We start from the raw sequence: 19,683 nt of genomic DNA, 5'->3' as shown, positions 1-19,683 counted from the left end.
GGAGGCGACCCACCTCACAGCATCTTTACACCATGCATAGTTATTGTGAAACCTGTGATCTAATTCCGCAATGGACCTGCTTGGATCTTCCATCGGTGACGTAGCGTCGCTAGCGATCACCCGCCGTTTCTTTGTTTTCCTGTTTTTTGTTCTTTTTCTCATGAAAATGACTTTTTTTTTTGTATAGTACACCTTGATTTTATTCTTGAAGGTACATATGTATAAATCTTAAAAAATAAAAATAAAAATAAAACATCAATATTAAAAAGAGCTTTTAATGGCATGCTAAAAGGCTTGAGAATCTAGATGAATGATTAATTATTGTTGATTTTCATAATGACAATCATCATGGTCACCATATTACAGTCTGGCCTACTGTATTTGAAACACAAACTAATCATACTTGTCAGTAAGTTTAACAATCAAATATAATATAAAAAAACTTTAAACATGAAAGAACTGAAATAAAATTCTAAAAAAGTTATGATTTCTAGTTATAAACAATAAAACAATTATATAATGTGTAATTTTATTCTGTTTGTTAAAAATTTATTCTTATGCTAGTATGTATACATGTAAAATTTTCTTTTATTTTGGTGCAAACAATTGCCATTTAGATACTTTCAATTTTCTTCTAGTGTGCTTGGTCTTATGTTGTGTTGAGATCTTTGTTCTTATGGATGTAGTGTCAAGGACAAGAACTAAAAGATGATGCATAAACAATGAAATCTGTGTCAAAGAAAGAGTGACAAAATAAAGATTAGGAAGTATATAAATTATAAGAAACTGGAAAGGCTTATTGCCAAAAGACAAGAAAACTTAAAACTCTTGAAACTAGACTAGAAGCAAGAAAGGAGTTGATAAGAATGAAGAGGGCTTCACTCTTGTTTCTATATATACTATCTAACTAGGGGCTATGTGGCAATGTTCTATGGGACTTCTAATGTATGTTGACTTTGTAAGACAAATGCCTTGACTTATAAGGCAAGTTTTTTTATGTGTGGGTTACATAGTTAGCTTGGTCTTGAAGCTAATAATATGTGTAGCACATTGTCACGCCCATAATCATGTAAGCTAATAATTACATATAGAAATAGGTAGAAGTAAGTAAAAGTAGGTAAAAGTAAGTTAATTCTATAATATTTAATATAAAAGCTTCCTAGAAATTTCCTAGACGCTGCTTTGACTTCATAGGTGTCTTTAATTGACTTTTTGGATTAGAAACGTGGTCAACAAGTTGGCCATGTGCCACACATGTTGTTAGCTTGAAGATCAAGCTAACTATGTCGCCCACTCAACACAAATTATGAAATCCACAACAAAGATATGTTTCTACTCAACCAACTATTCTTAACACAAGTAGCATTCATTGCTCAACCATTACTAGGGATACTACTAAATTTTCTGAAATTGTGTGGTGGTTCCGTAGCTTTAATTGGTATGCAGGGCTACAATTTCATGTCCGTGCAAAAGGTCTGTAGAGGTGCGGTAGAAGCTGCAGATTGCAATGGATGAAAAATCGAAAACTTAATGTTAAGCTCGGCAATTTTTCTTCAAGGAGGAGCAAGTCGTTTCATGCGATCCCGGTATTCACGTTTATGCTGTCCCGGAATAAATAAATTTGAGGATCCCTTCCCCCGGCATAACTTCGGGGCGCTTGAGAAACCAATTACCCGCAGGACAGATTCCCAAGCTTTTCTCCAAGTCTGCGAAACTTCCCTTCACTACCAAAGATTCGGAGCTCGGTTTGACAAACTCCCTGACCAGCAAAAAGGTGGTGTCTGACAGCCATTGCTATTGTTCGCAAACAGTCCCGTTTGACATCCATTTCAGTTTGTTGGAGACTGATTCGGCACAACTTCCTAAAACTTCTATTTTCAGGAATCGACACTGCCAACTGCATTCCAACATGCGGCTCGTATGTCTGCTTCTGTAACATCATCTAGCACCAAGCTTCTCCTACATATGTATAATCTAGAAAACCTTCATTCAGTAATAGGAGATCACTACTCTCTGGCGTTGACTCTCTCCAGCTGCCCAAGCACTACAGCCAGCAATATAAATATTTATTGAAGGTGCCTTCAGGATTCTCTATGCCCTTCATCATCATATGTTGTACATTAATCATGAATCCCTTGCTGCAAGATTCGACGAAGTTCAAATGTAGTTCAGGGGACTTGACATTCAGTGAATGATATGCCCTGCTCAGATGATCGAGGAAGTAACCGCTCTCGTTGAGGGAGCGGCTTACTAGTCTGCAAATGCCGTATTCTCTGATAAAGAATCCCTCTGAACATCATAGTATTTGCATGTTATTACGCATGATTTTGCCCAAACTCAGGCAGTTTGACTCACAACTGCAATTCACATTCTCTACTTCCACATTGTTCATATGCTTAAGAGGCATTATTTATTTATTTTTATTTTTATTTTTTTTGTCATTCAAATTCTACCAGCCGATCAAAATGCATACTTCTCATAGAAGATAAATTATATAGCAAGGGTGCTTGAGCTTACTTGCCGAGATTACTTCCACGTTGACTTTAATAATAATTATTTACTTGAAATATTTTGCATCGCTCTAGTCAACAGTCGCAATGTACACCACAAACTCCTACCTTTTCCCTTCCACTGACACCACGATGGTAAAGATGCTGAGTTCATCAAACTACAGGCACATCAAGGTTCAGTTTCACGTCGATGCTCATTTCTTTATGCAGTAGATAGACACCAAAATTTTGGGACCCTAGTTCGCTCTCTTGTAAACAAACTCACCTAGCTAGAGTTCGTTAATGACCAAGCTTCCCTGTAGTGGGTGCACAAATCTCTTCGATATAGACATGAACCCCTACAAAGGCGTACGTAACAGCAACCCCACACTTACGACGACTTTACGGCATATCTATCTAAATGTATTATGAGCGCAGAACCCTTCTTGGGAAGCAAGATCAACCAGGATGATCACGTGGACTTGCCTTCTAGATGCTTGAGAAGGTTCTGGATTGTCCCGCAAGCACAAACTACGAAGGAAGATAGAGAGCTTAAAAAAAAAATGCAGTGTTTGCGAACAGCATGTTCCGACGTCGGTGTTTCAGAGCATATTTGTCTCTACAGTGATGTGAAAATTTCGCACGTACTGAACATCCCATGCATTAATAATCACAAATAAACAATCAGAACTAATAAATCTGTGGTGAGACGAAACTGAACAAGAAAACATCGCAACCTGTCGAGGAGTCGCGACCCTCCTATACGCACCTCTCTTGACATGGAAAAAAGGAAAGGAAATACTCTATTCAGTAGCTTAGATATAATAAAATTACAAAATCCTACCAAATTATAAACCTTTATTTACACAAGTAATTCCAAAATTGTATTAGAGCAACAAAAATTGTAGAAACTAGACAATAAGTTCACAAGAGGAAGGGCTGAGTTGAAGACCTCTAATACAGAAACTAGAGCCACAGTAGACTCTCTCACAAAAATGGCTTCAAACAACCTTACCACTAAGGAATGGCCAAAATTTGATGGTTTTTGATACACAGAGACAAAAGACTAAGATGAAATATGAGATGAAAGACATGGGGGAGTTAGTTTCTAGCAAAAAAAAAGAGCAAATACCAATTGTGAATTAAAATAAACCCCCACTAGTTGGAAGTCTATTCCAATTCACAACAAATTAATTACCTACTAACTCTATTATTTTGTGATTATTGTTCAATTAGTGTTTAATAAATTTTAAATCCAAAATCCCCTTTTTTCATCCAAAATCCTAATTCAATCAAGCCCTAATTGAATGCCTTTTTAACTTGAATCTCCTCAAGAATCTCGAAATTACCTTGCACTCTTCTGCTGAATCGGACAATGAAGAAGAGTTTTTTCCGTTCACTCACAAATACTCGAATGCTTAAGTCTTGCGCCTCACACAGGCCGCAATGGTAGGCTTTCCAATAATGCGGTGAAATCCCAAAAAGCCACCTTCCATGAACAGCTTCAACTTCGCGCATCTAGACGAGTCGACACTCCGATTTTTTCTAACAACCTAGTGATCTCCTACGGTCTAATATGCAACCTATTAACTAACCTGATCTCATGGGCATGCGCAATATGCTTCAAAATGACAACTGATACAATAAGGGCTCCTGATCACAGAAGCACAGAAGAAAATAAATGAAAACAATATTAGAGATTAAGTAAGCCCCTTTGCTGTTCCAATTATACTACAGCTCTTAGTACCGAATCATGTGACTAATACAAACGGATTCGTCCGCGTAGTAGCACTACAATGGTCTCTCAGCTTGTAACAATCTAGGAAGTTCCAAGTATTGCCTAATACTTATTTTGCTGCTACCGGGTCAGATCAGAGAACCGTTTCGGACGACGACTTTGCTTCCGAAACTGAAGATTCTAACCTTGGGGTTGACATTGAGATTGCTGCTGCAGACGAATTGCTGTACCCCGTAAGATATCTTTGCACCTAAGGCTTAAACTTCACCCAAGCACCACCTTCCCTCTAAAAAGTCGCCTCTCCGAAGGCAACGTGCAGCTCGAACTATCCAGAAGCCAACCTAACAAACGCGACTGAGAGTCCCAATACAAGCCCGATTCACCGTTCCGATTTGCGGGGCCCTCAGGAGATTTTTTTCCAGGTTCACTTTCCGGCGTTGCACCGTGGAAGTGGAAGCGGCTGCAAAATCAAATTACTCCATCATGTAGACTACACAATGTCTCCAGCGGACTTCCAGTTCTGCAAGCCATTTGAGGATCAACAGAATGATATACGCGAAATTCACCAGATTCAGAAGGCCTCGGTAACTCGGTTAGTGGCCGCCGCTTCCCTCATTGAAGAAATCGATCGCACACCCTTGAAGTGCTGGTCCCGCTGTCTAACGTGAATAGTACGTATGCTCGAGACATTAAACCTCAACTCTGTCTGTCATTGATATAGGCTTAATACAACTATCTGTCGTTGTCTTGCACATAGATTTATCCTCCTAGCGAATACACATTAGTCTCAACATTCTGAATTGTAGCCAGAAGTACAAGACTTAAATCGGCCCTCTAAGAGTGAGAACCGCCAAGCACAGAATCTCTAGCCGCAACCAATTAGTCATCTCTGCCGCTCCCTACTACACAAATCGGCGATGTCTCCGCACTCCACTAGAAAATACCATCTAAGGGAACACAAAACCAGCTCGATCCTTGCAACCGTAACGTATCAATACCTACAACCACGACCCGACCGCAACATCAGAAGAAGAAAATAATTACAACAAATCAAAACCGCCGACCACTGTTCCGCGGTTACACAATCAACGGAAGAAAACAATAGCACGTCGCTTTAGAGATCTGTAGCAGCTTCCGCAGAACAACACCGTTGCCAGGCAACTAGAAAAACAATACGAACAACAAGACCAGAAGCATCGCTCTACAACACACACTTTCACCGTCGCCTTGCACCGCAACCAATAAAGAAGATAGATTAGCACCCATGATGATCACAAAAAAAATCGAATGCTGCCCTGCTCAACACCGCACAGTCCATCGCCGCTCGGAGCTCCACGCTGACCACAAAAATGAACGGCTGCTACACCGCAATGCCTCAATGGACAAGAAACAATTCTGCCGCTACACACCATCGTAGGAAAAACACATACAGGGGGATTCGTCGCCGTCCGAGCCCACACAAAAAAAATCAGAACAAAAGGAAGGGGAGTATGCGGGGGCAGAGCCGGACCTCTATCGGAAGTGGCTCCTGGAGGCCGCAAAACCCGACTTGATAACCGGGTCTGATACCTGGGGTACCTATCCTACTGTACCCCGTATGGCCCCAAAGTCATAGTACCATATAGATACGGTACTAAAGTTGGACTTTTCTACTAGAATTTCTACATATCACTATGTTTTATTCATTGACTCTATTTTGCTTTTGTTTAGTATTCTCTAAGCTCATCTTCTACTAACAATTGCCACTTGACATTCCTATTGCATTTTTTTGTCCTAAAATAATTTGTGAGTCAATTTGGTGACTCACACCAATTACAAAACCAAATACATAAATAACAACACCACCTACAAATCAAGCAACCATTCTTACTTGAAAAAAGAAGAATCATACTATCCTTGGAGCAAGCTGAGATTACATAAATAAGTTCATTTTCTCACATGTAGGAGTTGTTAGGAACATAGTCCTTAAAACCTTTTAAAGACAAGTTTCTAGAACCTTCTAGAAGCAAGTCTTTGGAACCTTTTAGAAGCTTCCTAGTTGATGGAAATTGCTTGAGAAGCTTCTTAGTTGGTAGAAGATGTTAGGGTATTAGGGACATAGTCTTTAGAACCTTCTAGAGACAAGTTTCTAGAACTTTCCAGAAGCAAGTCTCTGGAACCTTTTAGAAGCTTCCTAGTTGATGGAAATTGTTTGAGAAGCTTCCTAAATAGGAGTATATATTGGAATCGAGGCTGAAGAGTCCTTCAATCTCGACAACACATCTCTTGGAGCTCTAGCTCACTTCTCTGGTGTTGTTCTTATATTCATCTGATTAATCTAGTTCTTACCAATTCTTCTTGAACTTCTTGTTAGATCTCAAGTCTATATTTCTGTATCCATGACAGTTTGTCAAGACTTCACTCACCTCAGATATCAGAGCTAGTTTCTTCCTCATTAGAGTGTGGATTACCCCTCTGCTTGGAAGTGTACTAGCATTTTAGAGGTTGCGGATTACCCTCCTCTAAACTGATACTTTTTTTTTGTTACAATATTGGAGTCTTATTCTTCTTGGAGAGAGTGGATTACCTCTTTTCTTGAAGCTCTTAAGGCATTTTAGAGGTTGCGGAGTACCCTCCTCTAAACCAATATTGTCTTCTTGTACAGTCATTTCTGTCCTTCTCTTAGAATGGCCGGAGGTCAAGACATTAGTATGACGAAAAGTTCGAAGTCCAAGTTGGATGCTATCATGAATGCCCTCACTATGTTATCATAAAGTACTGCAGAGATTGAAGGAGTCGTGGCAAGGCTTCATAATGATGGAGCATTTGGGATGGTACAATCTAGGTTGCACCAGCCTCAAACTTCTACACTTGGAGAAGCAACTTTGCCTCAGGTTCGACAAGCACCGTTGGTTCTACAATATAAGGAGCCTTGAGTTAGTCTTCCGGACAAGTTCGATGGTACGCATTCCAAGTTTCGAGGATTCGTCAACCAAATCAGGTTGATAACAGTTTTACAGCCCGAATGCTATCCAACAGAGGAGTCATGTGTTGGGCTTGTTGGAGCCTTACTTACAGGGCAAGCTCTATCATGGTTTGTTCCTTTGTTTGAGAAACGATTGTCCATACTAAACAACTTTGAAACCTTTTTGGAGGCGTTTACGGAAGCATTTGGTAAACAAGACAAAGTTCGATGGGCTACAACAAAGATCCGGTCACTACGACAAGGGATGCGCTCTACATCAGTCTATGCATCGGACTTCAGGCAATTAGCATGTGACATCAATTGGGACGAAGAAGCGTTGATGAGTCAATTCTATTGGGGTTTAAGGGACGATGTGAAGGATTTGCTATTAATTCTTCTTGATCCGCAAACGCTCAACGAAGCTATTAGCCAAGTTATGAAGTGTGATAACCGCCTATTTCAACGCTGCCAAGACCAACGTTCAAGACAACATACGGTTTGTCATGCCCCAACTATATCAGCAATCAGTGTGAATTCACATTCAGAGGTAGAAGACATGCAAATTGATTTGGTATGTGTCAAATTTCTTACTCTAGAAGAAAAAAAGTGGCGTATGGAGAAAGGTCTATGCTTGTATTGCGGTGAAGAAGGCTACAAAGTTGGAAACTGCCCCAAGAAGCAAAATCGACGTATTGTCAGGACTAGGGGCACATTTGTTCAGGAAAACGAGGATGCCCAGCCACAATAGGAACTGTGTGGCTGGACAGTGAAATATCGTAACAACAACCAGGTTCCTTTCTTTTCGCTCAACCTGCCCTTTGTTTTACAATCCCTTTGCTTATTGGCCCTCAGAAACTGAGAACCTTAGCATTATTAGTTTCAGGAGCATCTGCTTGTTTCTTAGACGAAGAATTTGCAAAGCGTCATAAGATCCTTTTAGTACAAAAATCCAAACCTGTTCATGTTGAGGTCATAGATGAGCGACCTTTATTATCTGGTAGTGTCATACATGAATCAGAACCTATAGAAGTGACGTTTAAGGGCCATAGTAGTTATATTATTCTTAATATTATTAGAACTCCATCAAATCTTGTTATTCTTCGTCTTTTTTGGTTAAAAAAGCATAATCCATCTATAGATTGGAGGTTGCGGAAGATGACCTTTTCCACAAAACCACCCAAGAGCAAGCCTTGTAGAAAACCCCAAATAGAAAAATCCTTATTAATTGGAGCAAGAGCGTTTATAAGATCGTCAAAGGAAGGCACATCGTTTGTCATTTATGTGGCTCCAACTACCGGGGAGAAGATCTCGACAGCAAGTATACCTGAGCAATATAAAGATTTTAAAGACGTATTTCAAAAGAAGAATGCCGACATGCTACCAGAACACCGATCATATGATTGCATCATAGACTTGCAGGAAGGAGCACAACTGCCTTTTGGTCCACTCTATAATCTATCGCAAATGGAGTTGGCGGAGTTGCGGAAGTACATCGACGAGAATTTAGCCAAGAACTTCATTTGTCATTCAAAATTGTCAACTGGAGCACCCATCTTATTTATGAAGAAGAAAGATGGCTCGTTGCGGATGTGAGTGGACTATCGAGGCCTTAACAAGGTAACAAAGAAGAATCATTATCCATTACCCTTGATTTTTGGTCTCTTAGAACAACTTGGACATGCAAGGATCTTTACAAAAATTGATCTAAGAGGAGCTTACAACCTTGTACAAATCAAGGAAGGAGATGAGTGGAAGACAGTGTTCCGTACAAGGTATGGCCATTTTGAGTATAATGTCATGCCCTTTGGTCTTACCAATGCTCCAGCGATCTTTCAACATATGATGAATGATATTTTTTGAGAGCACCTTAATGATTTTGTTTTCATCTATTTGGATGATATTCTGATATTCTCCAAAAACGAAGAAGAGCATGAAAAGCACGTTCGTTTGGTCTTGGAGAAACTACGCGAGCGAAGACTATATGCCAAGTTAGAGAAGTGTTTATTTCACCAAATAGAGATGGAGTTTTTGGGGTTTGTTGCGACTACGGAAGGCTTGAAGATGGACCCCAAGAATGTGGAAGCAATCGTGTCTTGGGAGGTTGCAAAGACGATTAGAGACGTACAATGCTTTCTTAGTTTTGTCAACTTCTATTAGATCTTCATCAAGAATTAGTCTCAAGTTGCTGCTCCTCTCACTCGGTTGACATGCAAGGATAAGCTGGAATGGGAACCTCTAGCGGAGAAAGCATTTCAAGACCTGAAGACCACATTTACTATGGCTCCAATCTTGTTACATCCAGACTTTACAAAGGCCTTTTATTTAGAAACTAATGCTTCGGATTTTGCTTTGGAAGCTGTATTTTCACAAATAGGGAAAGTCAAGAAGCTCCATCCGGTTGCATTCTATTCTCGAAAGTTCTCTGCCGCTAAAATCAATTATGAGATCCACGATAAGAAACTTCTTGCTATAGTGGATTCTTTCCAAGAATGGCATCACTTTCTTGAAGGAGCTGCACACCCAAATACCGTATACACAGATCACAAGAATTTGGAATATTTCATGTCGGCTCGAGTTCTAAATTGACGTCAATCTTGCTGGAGTATGTCGCTATCTAAGTTTGATTTTGTTATCACTTATCGACCTGGAAAGCAGCAAAGACTATCTGATGCCTTATTGAGGAGATCGTATCTTGTACCAAAGGCTGGAGAAGCAACGTTTGATCAACAATGTTCGACGTTGTTGAAGCTAGAGCAATTTCGACTTTGCACTACTATTGTGTCAATTGATGCTGACTTCCTGAATCAGGTAAGTGCCGTGATCATTGAAGATTCAGTAGCCATTGATATCAAGCAGCATGCCAATGACGACAAGTTCAAGGTGGAGGGAGATCTTTTATACTTTGAGGAGCGGTTGTATATCCCAAAAAGACCAGCACGACTCAGAGTTCTTCAATCTCGCCACGATTTTCCAACTGCGGGATATTTTGGATTCAACAAGACCTTGGAGCTTATTTCTCGAGATTTTTGGTGGCCCCAAATATGGAAAGATGTGAAAGATTTTGTCCTCTCCTGTGACATCTGTTCAAGTTTCAAGAATCCTCGGCATCGCCCTTATGGACTCCTACAGCCATTGCCGATTCCACGTCGACCATGGTCTTCAGTTTCCATGGACTTCATCACAGACCTGCCATCATCGTACTCATTTGACAACATCTTTGTTGTGGTAGATTGGCTTACAAAGATGACACACTTTGTTCCTTGCAAGAAGACATCATCCTATGAAGTCACAGCAAGGTTCTTTCTCGATAATGTGTATCGATATCATGGACTACCAGATGATATCATATTAGATCGAGGAACCCAGTTTGTATCAAAGTTTTGGAGATTTGTCTTTGAGATACTGAAGGTGGATATTAAGCTTTCTTCAGCTTTTCATCCTCAAACTAACGGCCAAACGGAACGGGTGAACTAAGTCTTGGAACAATACTTACGATGCAGCATCAACTATCAACAAGACGATTAGACTACATATCTACCGCTAGTCGAGTTTACATATAACAACACCCTCCATATGTCGACTCAATATACACCATTCTTTTTCAACTATGGGTATCATCCGAAGCTTGATTTATTGAGTCCGTCAACAAATAACAATCGAGCAGCTAAAGGATTTGCGAAACAACTATCAGAGCTTCAAAATACGTTGAAGCTTCAATTACAATTCGCTCAAGAATCCTACAAGGCTTCTGTAGATAGATTTCGAAATCAAGCACCTACTTTCAAAATTAGAGATAAAGCATGGCTTCTTCGACAGAATATCAAGACCAAGCGACCATGTGATAAGTTGAACTATCGAAGATTGGGACCATTTATCATCCAAAAGCAAATCAATCCAGTGGCGTACCGTCTGAAATTATCGGCTTTTATGAAGGTACATCCAGTCTTTCATGTTTCTCTGTTGAAGCCTTATTGAGAGTCGTCTTTTCTTCGAAGAGTGCAATGTCCACCACCTAGTATTGAGATTGAGAACCATGAGGAATACGAGGTTGAAAAGGTACTGGATTCACGACGAAAGTGGGGCAAGTTGGAGTATCTTATTCATTGATGCGGCTATGACATTAATCAGCGAACGTGGGAGCTAGCTAAAAATCTCGCCAATGCACTAGAAAAGGTACAGGAGTTTCATCAACAACATCCTCATAAACCTAAGCCGGTTCGACGATAGCTTCCTTCTGAAGCTTGCTCACCCAAGAATATAAGAAAGGGGGAGAGCACCACCAAAATTCATAGTTGATGTAGTTATTTTGTCCAAGATAAAGTAGAATTTTTTCAGTAGCCATAGTTTGGTCTTCTGATATAGATAGCCAAGAGATAGATACTATGCCAGTCAGATTATCTCAACCAATTAGCTCACGAAGGCGACCCCGAGTTGAAGAACTACCTACACCATGACGATGACAGAGGATACCGAGTAACCAATCATTGGTGATTGTATTTGAGTTCGAGCCTAATACAATGGTCAGCCAAAAAGCATGTTTGTAGGAAAATTTCATAATGAAGATACGAAATTTTATGCTTGGTCAGAAGTCAAAGGCGTGGGCCACTACCATTGGCTTCAAGGGCTAATGAACCACTTGCCTCGTGAACAACAGTTGGAGTTCATAACAAATGTTATGCGACAGATCTTCATTTTCTTCCATTGGTACTGATTAACAACAACATTGCTTCTCAGAGACCTCGAAGCTAAAGGAGGGGATGATGTTAGGGACATAGTCCTTAGAACCTTTTAGAGACAAGTTTCTAGAACCTTCTAGAAGCTTCCTAGTTGATAAAAATTGCTTGAGAAGCCTCCTAGTTAGTAGAAGATATTAGGGTATTAGGGATATAGTCCTTAGAACCTTTTAGAGACAAGTTTCTAAAACCTTTTAGAAGCAAGTCTCTAGAACCTTCTAGAAACTTCCTAGTTGGTAGAAGTTGCTTGAGAAGCTTCCTAAATAGGAGTATATATTGGAATTGAGGCTGAAGAGTCCTTCAGTCTCTACAACACATCTCTTGGAGCTCTAGCTCACTTCTCTGGTGTTCTTGTATTCATCTGATTAATCTAGTTCTTGCCAGTTCTTCTTGAACTTCTTGTTAAATCTTAAGTTTGTATTTTTATGTCCATGACAGGAGTATACAATGTAGCTAATGAAGCATGGCTACTTTAAAAAAATATATGCTTTATTAGTGATATTTTCATTCAAATAGACCTGCAAGAAAAGTTTATGAGATTAAAATAAAAGTAGAGAATTTGTGATATAATATTTACACAATTTCAAGACCTTGTTCCAATAATATTATTCAATAGAAGTAATTATATCATAACAAATAACAAATGGAAGTTCTTAAGCTTATGAAATCCATGCTATGACATTATAGCACAGTGGTTCAAATACTATGTTTAATTGAGACAACAATACTAAAAAAATAGATTGTAATTCTCTTTTAATAAGAAAATATTATGAAAGGCTTGTCATCAATATTCCATATCATCTTTGTAAGCTGCAAAGGCAAAGATAAGTAGCAACAAAGAACAACTTTGAAACAATCCTTAAAAGACTATAAATATTCAAAAAATAAAATAAAATAAACAACACTATGCCCTTACTTCAAATAGATAGAACATTGGAGATCAAACTATTTTAAAAATAAATCCAAATCTATCGCAAATACAACCACTTATTATGACATACAAAAAGCAAAACCAACATAGAAGTTAGACAATATGGAAGAAATGTCTTCTACTTTTTGTATTCATGTATATATCAATCAAACATTCTTCCTCAAAAAATCCTCCAAATCAAGCAAGGCAAAGAACTAATATTGATTTGTTGGCACTAAAGTCATTCATTACTTAGCATACAATAAATATTAATTCATCAACTATAAACCACTTTCACTTGGTGAATACAAATTCTATTTAAGTTATAATATCACCTTTCTTATTTGTGGCCAAAGTGAGGTTGAAATCTATCTTGTCAAGAAAAATATCATCTGAATTACAACACATTTTATGTTTTAAATCTATAAAAGAAATTTTCTCAATTTGTAATTATAATCTACAAGGTAGAGATATTTTCATCAAAAACAAAACTCATTACCTATTCAATAAAAAAAATCCCATTTTTGTAACATATCTCCACCAAAACAACTTAAACATTCTCAAAAAAATATAAATTCCTACCATTCATGCCCACTTCATTACAAAGACTGTAAAAAACTCAATATTTCTCAATTTTTAATTTTTTCATCAATAAGCTGAGATACTTTGCTACCCTTTTTATTTCTTGATGTGACAAAATCTTATGGTATTGTATTAAGCATGTTCTTACTTAAGAATACATAAAGCACCTAGTTGTAGAAAGTAAGTAAAATGCAACAACAATTCTATCAAATCTAATAGAATCTTAGATAAACTTCAAATAATCTTTAATAACCTCAATTAGATCTTCATCAATCAAAATTAAATTTAAAAGAAGCCACAAAAGAAATACAAAGAAATCATAATTTAACTTCAAAGAAACATAATTAAAAAAATTTAAATATAAAATAAAATCTTAAATAAATAATAATAATCTTAAAAAAATTCTATAAACAAAAAATTTATAAAAAATAATAAAAAATCCTTAAAAAATATTAAAAATAAAGATTTTAAATAAGTTTTAAATAAATTCTGATCTATCTTAATTTAATCCTAATAAAAAATTTAATGAATCATTTGATTTGGCTCATTTATGCCTCTATAAAATAAATAGAAGTAATTTCTATGAAAGATAATATTAAAATTAAATTTTTTTATTCTCTTTCTATAATTTATAATTTTTTTACTATATCTTTTTATTATGATCTATTATAATAGCATCTATTATTTTTAATTTTTTATCATATAGTCGTATTATTATATGATAGTAGTACCTCTACTTTCATACTTTTGATGTGTAAAACAACAATTCTATTTAAGTATGGCCACATCTTGCTCTCTTTATAATGAATAACAATATAGTATACATACTTTATAATTTTTTTCATAAAACTAAACTCACATGCTTCAATTTAATCCTTGATTTTTATCCACAATAAAGTATTTGATATGCAATTATTATAAATATGCATAATTACTTAGATAAAAAATATAGAATAGAAGATAAATAAAAGTAAATTTGATAATATCTTATAGAGAAGTATTTTAAAAGCTTTATAGATACAGATTTGATTTTATAGATATTTGTATTTAATTGATAGGTTAAAAATTAGGCCAATAAGTTGGACATGTGGTACTTATGTAAGAAACGTTTTTTGCAAGTTAAATACATGTCTTGCAAATTGGATACATATTGGAATTCTTATAGAATGTTACTATATAGCTTTTAATTAAATAGTATATATGGAGGCAAGAGTAAGCCTTCTTTACTCTTATCAATGCCTTTTTAGTATTTAGTCTTGTCTTAAAAGTCTCTAATTTCCTGCCTTTAAATATAGCCATCTTAGTTTTTATATTATATTATTTTTAAATAGTGATCTACTCTTTTTCAATGATACAAGTTTTTATTGATCTTTTGATTCTTTGTGATTCATATCCTTCAATATTTGATAAGAGTGTTAATTTATTATTCTTAGTTTTTTTAGAAGTGAGTGAATTATTCTACTTTTTTAATTATATTTTAAAGCTTATAGACTATTTAACTCTAAACTAATAATTTTTATCTTTTAATATTAATTATCTTCTCAAAGAAATTACATTATCCCTCTTTGTAGAAATTTTTATTTGGTATTAAAGTTTTTGGATTATCTTTCTTAAGTTTTATTTGTGGATTTGTTACAATCATTTTTTATAAAAGATAGAAGGTAAAATTATAGATGCTATACTTGATAAAAATAAGAATACATTTGCAACTATTTGTCACGGACACAAAATACAGACTTGAAATCTAACAAGAAGTTCAAAAAGAAGTGGCAGAACTAGATTAAACAGATAAGTACAGGAACAATACCAGAAAGGTGAGCTAGAACTCCAAGAGATGTGTTGTCGAGACAGAAGAACTCTTCAGCCTCGATCCCTATATATACTCCTACTTAAGAAGCTTCTCGAGCTACTTCTATTAACTATGAAGCTTCTAGAAGGTTCCAGAGGCTTCCTTTCTAGAAGGTTCTAGAAACTTCTTGAGCTACTTCTATTAACTAGGAAGCTTCTAGAAAGTTCCAGGGGATTCCTTTCTAGAAGCTTCTAGAAACTTCTCTTCTAGAAGATTCCAGAGGCTTGTTTTCTAGAAGGTTCTAAAAACTTCTCTCTAGAAAGTTCTAAGGAATATGTCCCTAACATCACCCCCTCCTTTAGCTTCGAGGTCTCTGAGAACCAATGTTGTTGATCAGTACCAACACAAGAAAATGAAGATCTGTCGCATAACTTCTGCTATGAACTCCAACTGTTGTTCACGAGGCAAGTGGTTCATCGATCCTTGAAGCCAACGGTAGTGGCCCACGCCTTCGACTTCTGACCAAGCATGAACTTCTGTGTCCTCATTGTGAAATTGTCCTGCAAACACGCCTTCTGGTTGACCATCGTAAGCAGGCTCGATCTCAAATACGATCACCAGTGATCGGTTACTCGGTATCCTCCGTCGTCGTCGTGGTACATGTAGTTCTTCATCTCGAGGTCGCCTTCGTGAGCTACTCGGTTGCGATACTTTGACTGGCACAATATCTATCTCTTGGCTATCCATATCAAAAGACCAAACTACGATCTATCTTGGAGAAAATAACTACATCAACTATGAATTTTGCTGGTGCTCTCCCCTTTTCTTATATTGTTGGGAGAACAAGCTTCAGAAAGAAGCTATCATCGAATTGATTTAGGTTCATCGGGATGTCGTTGATGAAACTCCTGTACCTTTTGTGACGCATTCGTAAGATTTTCAGCTGGCTCCCACGTTCGCTCATTAATGTCATAGCCGCACCAATGAACAAGATATTCTAACTTTTCCCACCTTCGCCGTGAATCCAATACCTTTTCAACCTCGTATTCTTCGTGGTTCTCGATTTCAATACTAGGTGGCGGACATTGCACTCTTCCAAGAAAAGATGACTCTCGATAAGGTTCCAACAGAGAAACATGAAAGACTGGATGTACCTTCATAGAAGCCGATAACTCCAACCGGTATGCCACTGGATTAATTTGCTTCTGGATGATAAATGGTCCCAATCTTCGATAGTCCAACTTATCACATGGTCGCTTGGTCTTGATATTTCGTCGAAGAAGCCAGACTTTGTCTCCAACTTTGAAAGTAGGTGCTGGATTCCAAAATCTATCTGCAGACGTCTTATAGGATTCTTGAGCGGACTGTAATTGAAGCTTCAACATAGTTTGAAGCTCTGATAGTTGCTTCGCAAATCCTTCAGCTGCAGGATTATTATTTGTTGACGGACTCAACAAATCAAGCTTTGGATGATACCCATAGTTGAAAAAGAATGGTATTTGTTGAGTCGACGCATGGAGGGTGTTGTTATATGCAAACTCGGCTAGCAGTAGATATGTAGTCCAATCGTCTTGCTGATAGTTGATGCTGCATCGTAAGTACTGCTCCAAGACTTGGTTCACCCGTTCCGTTTGGCCATCAGTTTGAGGATGAAAAGCTGAAGAAAGCTTGATATCCACCTTCAATATCCCAAAGAGAGATCTCCAAAACTTTGACACGAACTGGGTACCTCGATCTGATATGATATCATCTGGTAGTCCATGATATCGATACACATTATCGAGAAAGAGTCTTGCTGTGACTTCACTGGACGATGTCTTCTTACAAGGAACAAAGTGTGCCATCTTCGTAAGCCGATCTACCACGACAAAGATGATGTCAAATGAGTTTGATGATGGCAAGTCCGTGATGAAGTCCATAGAAATTGAAGACCATGGTCGACGTGGAATTGGCAATGGCTGTAGAAGTCCATAAGGGCGATGCCGAGGATTCTTGGATCTTGAACAGATGTCACAGGAGAGGACAAAATCTTTCACATCCTTCCACATTTGGGGCCACCAAAAATCTCGGGAAATAAGCTCCAAGGTCTTGTTGAATCCAAAATGTCCCGCAGCTGAAAAATCATGGCAAGATTGAAGAACTCGGAGTCGTGCTAGTCCTTTTGGAATGTACAATCGCTCTTCAAAGTATAAAAGATCTCCCTCCACCTTGAACTTGTCGTCATTGGTACGTTGCTTGATATCAATGGCTATTGAATCTTTAATGGTCATAGCACGTACCTGGTTTAGGAAGTCAGCATCAAATGATACAATAGTAGCACAAAGTTGAAATCTCTCTGGCTTCAATAACATTGTACATTGTTGATCAAATGCTGCTTCTCTAGCCTTTGGTGCAAGATACGATCTCCTTGATAAAGCATCGGATAGTCCTTGCTGCCTTTCAGGTCGATAAGTGATAACAAAATCGAATCTAGATAGCGACATATTCCACCGAGCTTGACGTCGATTTAAAACTCGAGCCATCACGAAATACTCCAAATTCTTGTGATCCGTATATACGGTTATTGGATGTGCAGCTCCTTCAAGAAAGTGACGCCATTCTTCGAAAGAATCCACTATAGCAAGAAGTTCCTTATCGTGGATCTCATAATTGATTTCAGCACCAGAGAACTTCCGAGAATAGAATGCAACTGGATAGAGCTTCTTATCTTTACTCATTTGTGAAAGCACAGCTCCCAAAGCAAAATCTGAAGCATCAGTTTCTAAATAGAAGGCCTTTGTAAAGTCTGGATGTACCAAAATTGGAGCTGTAGTAAATGCTGTCTTCAAGACTTGAAACGCCTTCTTCGCTAAAGGTCCCTATTCCAACTTATCCTTGCATGTTAATCGAGTGAGAGGAGCAGCAACTTGAGAATAATTCTTCATGAAGATCCGATAGAAGTTAGTAAAACCAAGAAAACATTGTACGTCTCTAACTGTCTTCGGAACCTCCCAAGACATGATTGCTTCTACTTTCTTGGGATCCATCTTCAAACCTTCTGTAGTCGCAATGAATCCCAAAAATTCCATCTCCGTCTGGTGAAATAAACACTTTTCTAATTTGGCATATAGTCCTCGCTTGCGTAGTTTCTCCAAGACCAAAAGAACATGCTCCTCATGCTCTTCATCGTTTTTAGAGAATATTAGAATATCGTCCAAGTAGATGACAACAAAATTGTCGAGGTGTTCTCGAAAGATGTCATTCATCATATGTTGGAAAACCGTTGGAGCATTGGTAAGACCAAAAGGCATGACATTATATTCGAAATGATCCTACCTTGTACGGAATGCTGTCTTCCACTCATCTCCTTCTTTGATTCGTACGAGATTATAAGCTCTCCTTAGATCAATTTTTGTAAAGATCTTCGCACGTCCAAGTTGTTTTAAGAGACTAGAAATCAAGGGTAATGGATAACGATTTTTCTTTGTTACCTTGTTGACGCCTCGATAGTCCACACACATCCGTAATGATCCATCTTTCTTCTTCACAAATAAGATGGGTGCTCCAGTTGATGATTTTGAATGACGAATGAAGTTCTTGGCTAGATTCTCATCGATGTACTTTCGTAACTCTGCCAACTCTGTTTGCGATAGATTGTAGATTGGGCCAAAAGGTGGTTGTGCTCTTTCTTGCAAGTCTATGGCACAATCATATGGTCGGTGTTCCGGTAGTATGTCGGCGTTCTTCTTTTGAAACACGTCTTCAAAATCTTTATATTGCTCTGGTATACTTGCTGTTGAGATCTTCTCCTCGGTAGTTGGAGCCGCATAAATGACAAATGGAGTACCTTCTTTAGATGATCTTATAAACGCTCTTGCTCCAATGAATAAGGATTTCTTTTTTCGAGGTTTTTTACTAGGTTTTTTCTTGGGTGGTTTTGTGGGAAAAGTCATCTTCCGCAACCTCCAATCTATCAATGGATTATGTTTTTTTAACCAAGAAAGACCAAGAATAATAGGATTTGATGGGATTCTAATAATATTAAAAATAATATGACTACTATGGTCTTTAAACATTACTTCTATAGGTTTTGATTCATGGGTGATGCTACCAGACAATAAAGCTCGTCCATCTTTGACCTCAACATGAACAGGTTTTGATTTTTGTACTAAAGGGATCTTATGACGCTTTACAAATTCTTCGTCCAAAAAACAAGCAGATGCTCCTGAGTCTAGTAGTGCTAAGGTTCTCAGTTTTTGAGGGCCGATAAACAGAGGGATTGTAAAACAAAGTGCAGGTTGGATAGAAAGAAAGGAACCTGATTGTTGTTGGGATATTTCATTGTCCAGCCGCACGGTTCCTATTGTGGCTGGGCATCCTCGTTTTCCTGAACAAATACTCCTCTAGTCTTGACTATGCCTCGATTTTGCTTTTTGGAGCAGTTTCCGACTTTGTGGCCTTCTCCACCGCAATACAAGCATAAATTTTCCTCCATACGTCGCTTTTTTTCTTTTATAGT

General features: G+C 37.8%; 1 protein-coding gene across 4 annotated transcripts; it reads right to left on the bottom strand.

Annotated features, from left to right (window-relative positions):
• Window positions 1-1,400: 1,400 nt before the first annotated feature.
• On the bottom strand, window positions 1,401-5,452 carry LOC149989313 (uncharacterized). Of its 4 annotated transcripts, none has more exons than XR_016503117.1 (3): window positions 3,839-5,375; window positions 2,518-2,668; window positions 1,761-2,289 (listed from the first exon to the last, which is right to left on the bottom strand). XR_016503117.1 is itself a non-coding variant. In XM_090250711.1 (2 exons), exons 1-2 carry the CDS (start codon window positions 4,005-4,007, stop codon window positions 2,045-2,047), a joined length of 414 nt encoding a protein of 137 aa, XP_090106837.1. In that variant the 5' UTR covers window positions 4,008-5,452; the 3' UTR covers window positions 1,401-2,044. The 4 variants fall into 4 exon arrangements, 2 of the variants coding, with proteins under 2 accessions (XP_090106837.1, XP_090106838.1); XR_016503116.1 differs by having other exon boundaries at window positions 2,147-2,289; window positions 2,518-2,631; window positions 3,839-5,452; XM_090250711.1 differs by lacking the exon at window positions 2,518-2,668 and having other exon boundaries at window positions 1,401-2,289; window positions 3,839-5,452.
• Window positions 5,453-19,683: the final 14,231 nt, after the last annotated feature.

This window comes from Physcomitrium patens, chromosome 5, assembly GCF_059467195.1.
Source record: "Physcomitrium patens ecotype Gransden chromosome 5, ASM5946719v1, whole genome shotgun sequence".
Classification (NCBI taxonomy): domain Eukaryota; kingdom Viridiplantae; phylum Streptophyta; class Bryopsida; order Funariales; family Funariaceae; genus Physcomitrium; species Physcomitrium patens.
The sequence above is the reverse complement of the archived record's forward strand: the minus strand, read 5'-3'. Positions and strand labels throughout refer to the sequence as shown.

Bases quoted from the DNA above. Each gene is read 5' to 3' on its own strand.
- LOC149989313 (XM_090250711.1), bottom strand. From the start codon at position 4,007: ATGCGCGAAGTTGAAGCTGTTCATGGAAGGTGGCTTTTTGGGATTTCA. The intron at 2,290-3,838 runs GTAATTTCGAGA...TATGATGTTCAG, and splicing joins ATTCAGCAGAAGAGTGCAAG to AGGGATTCTTTATCAGAGAA.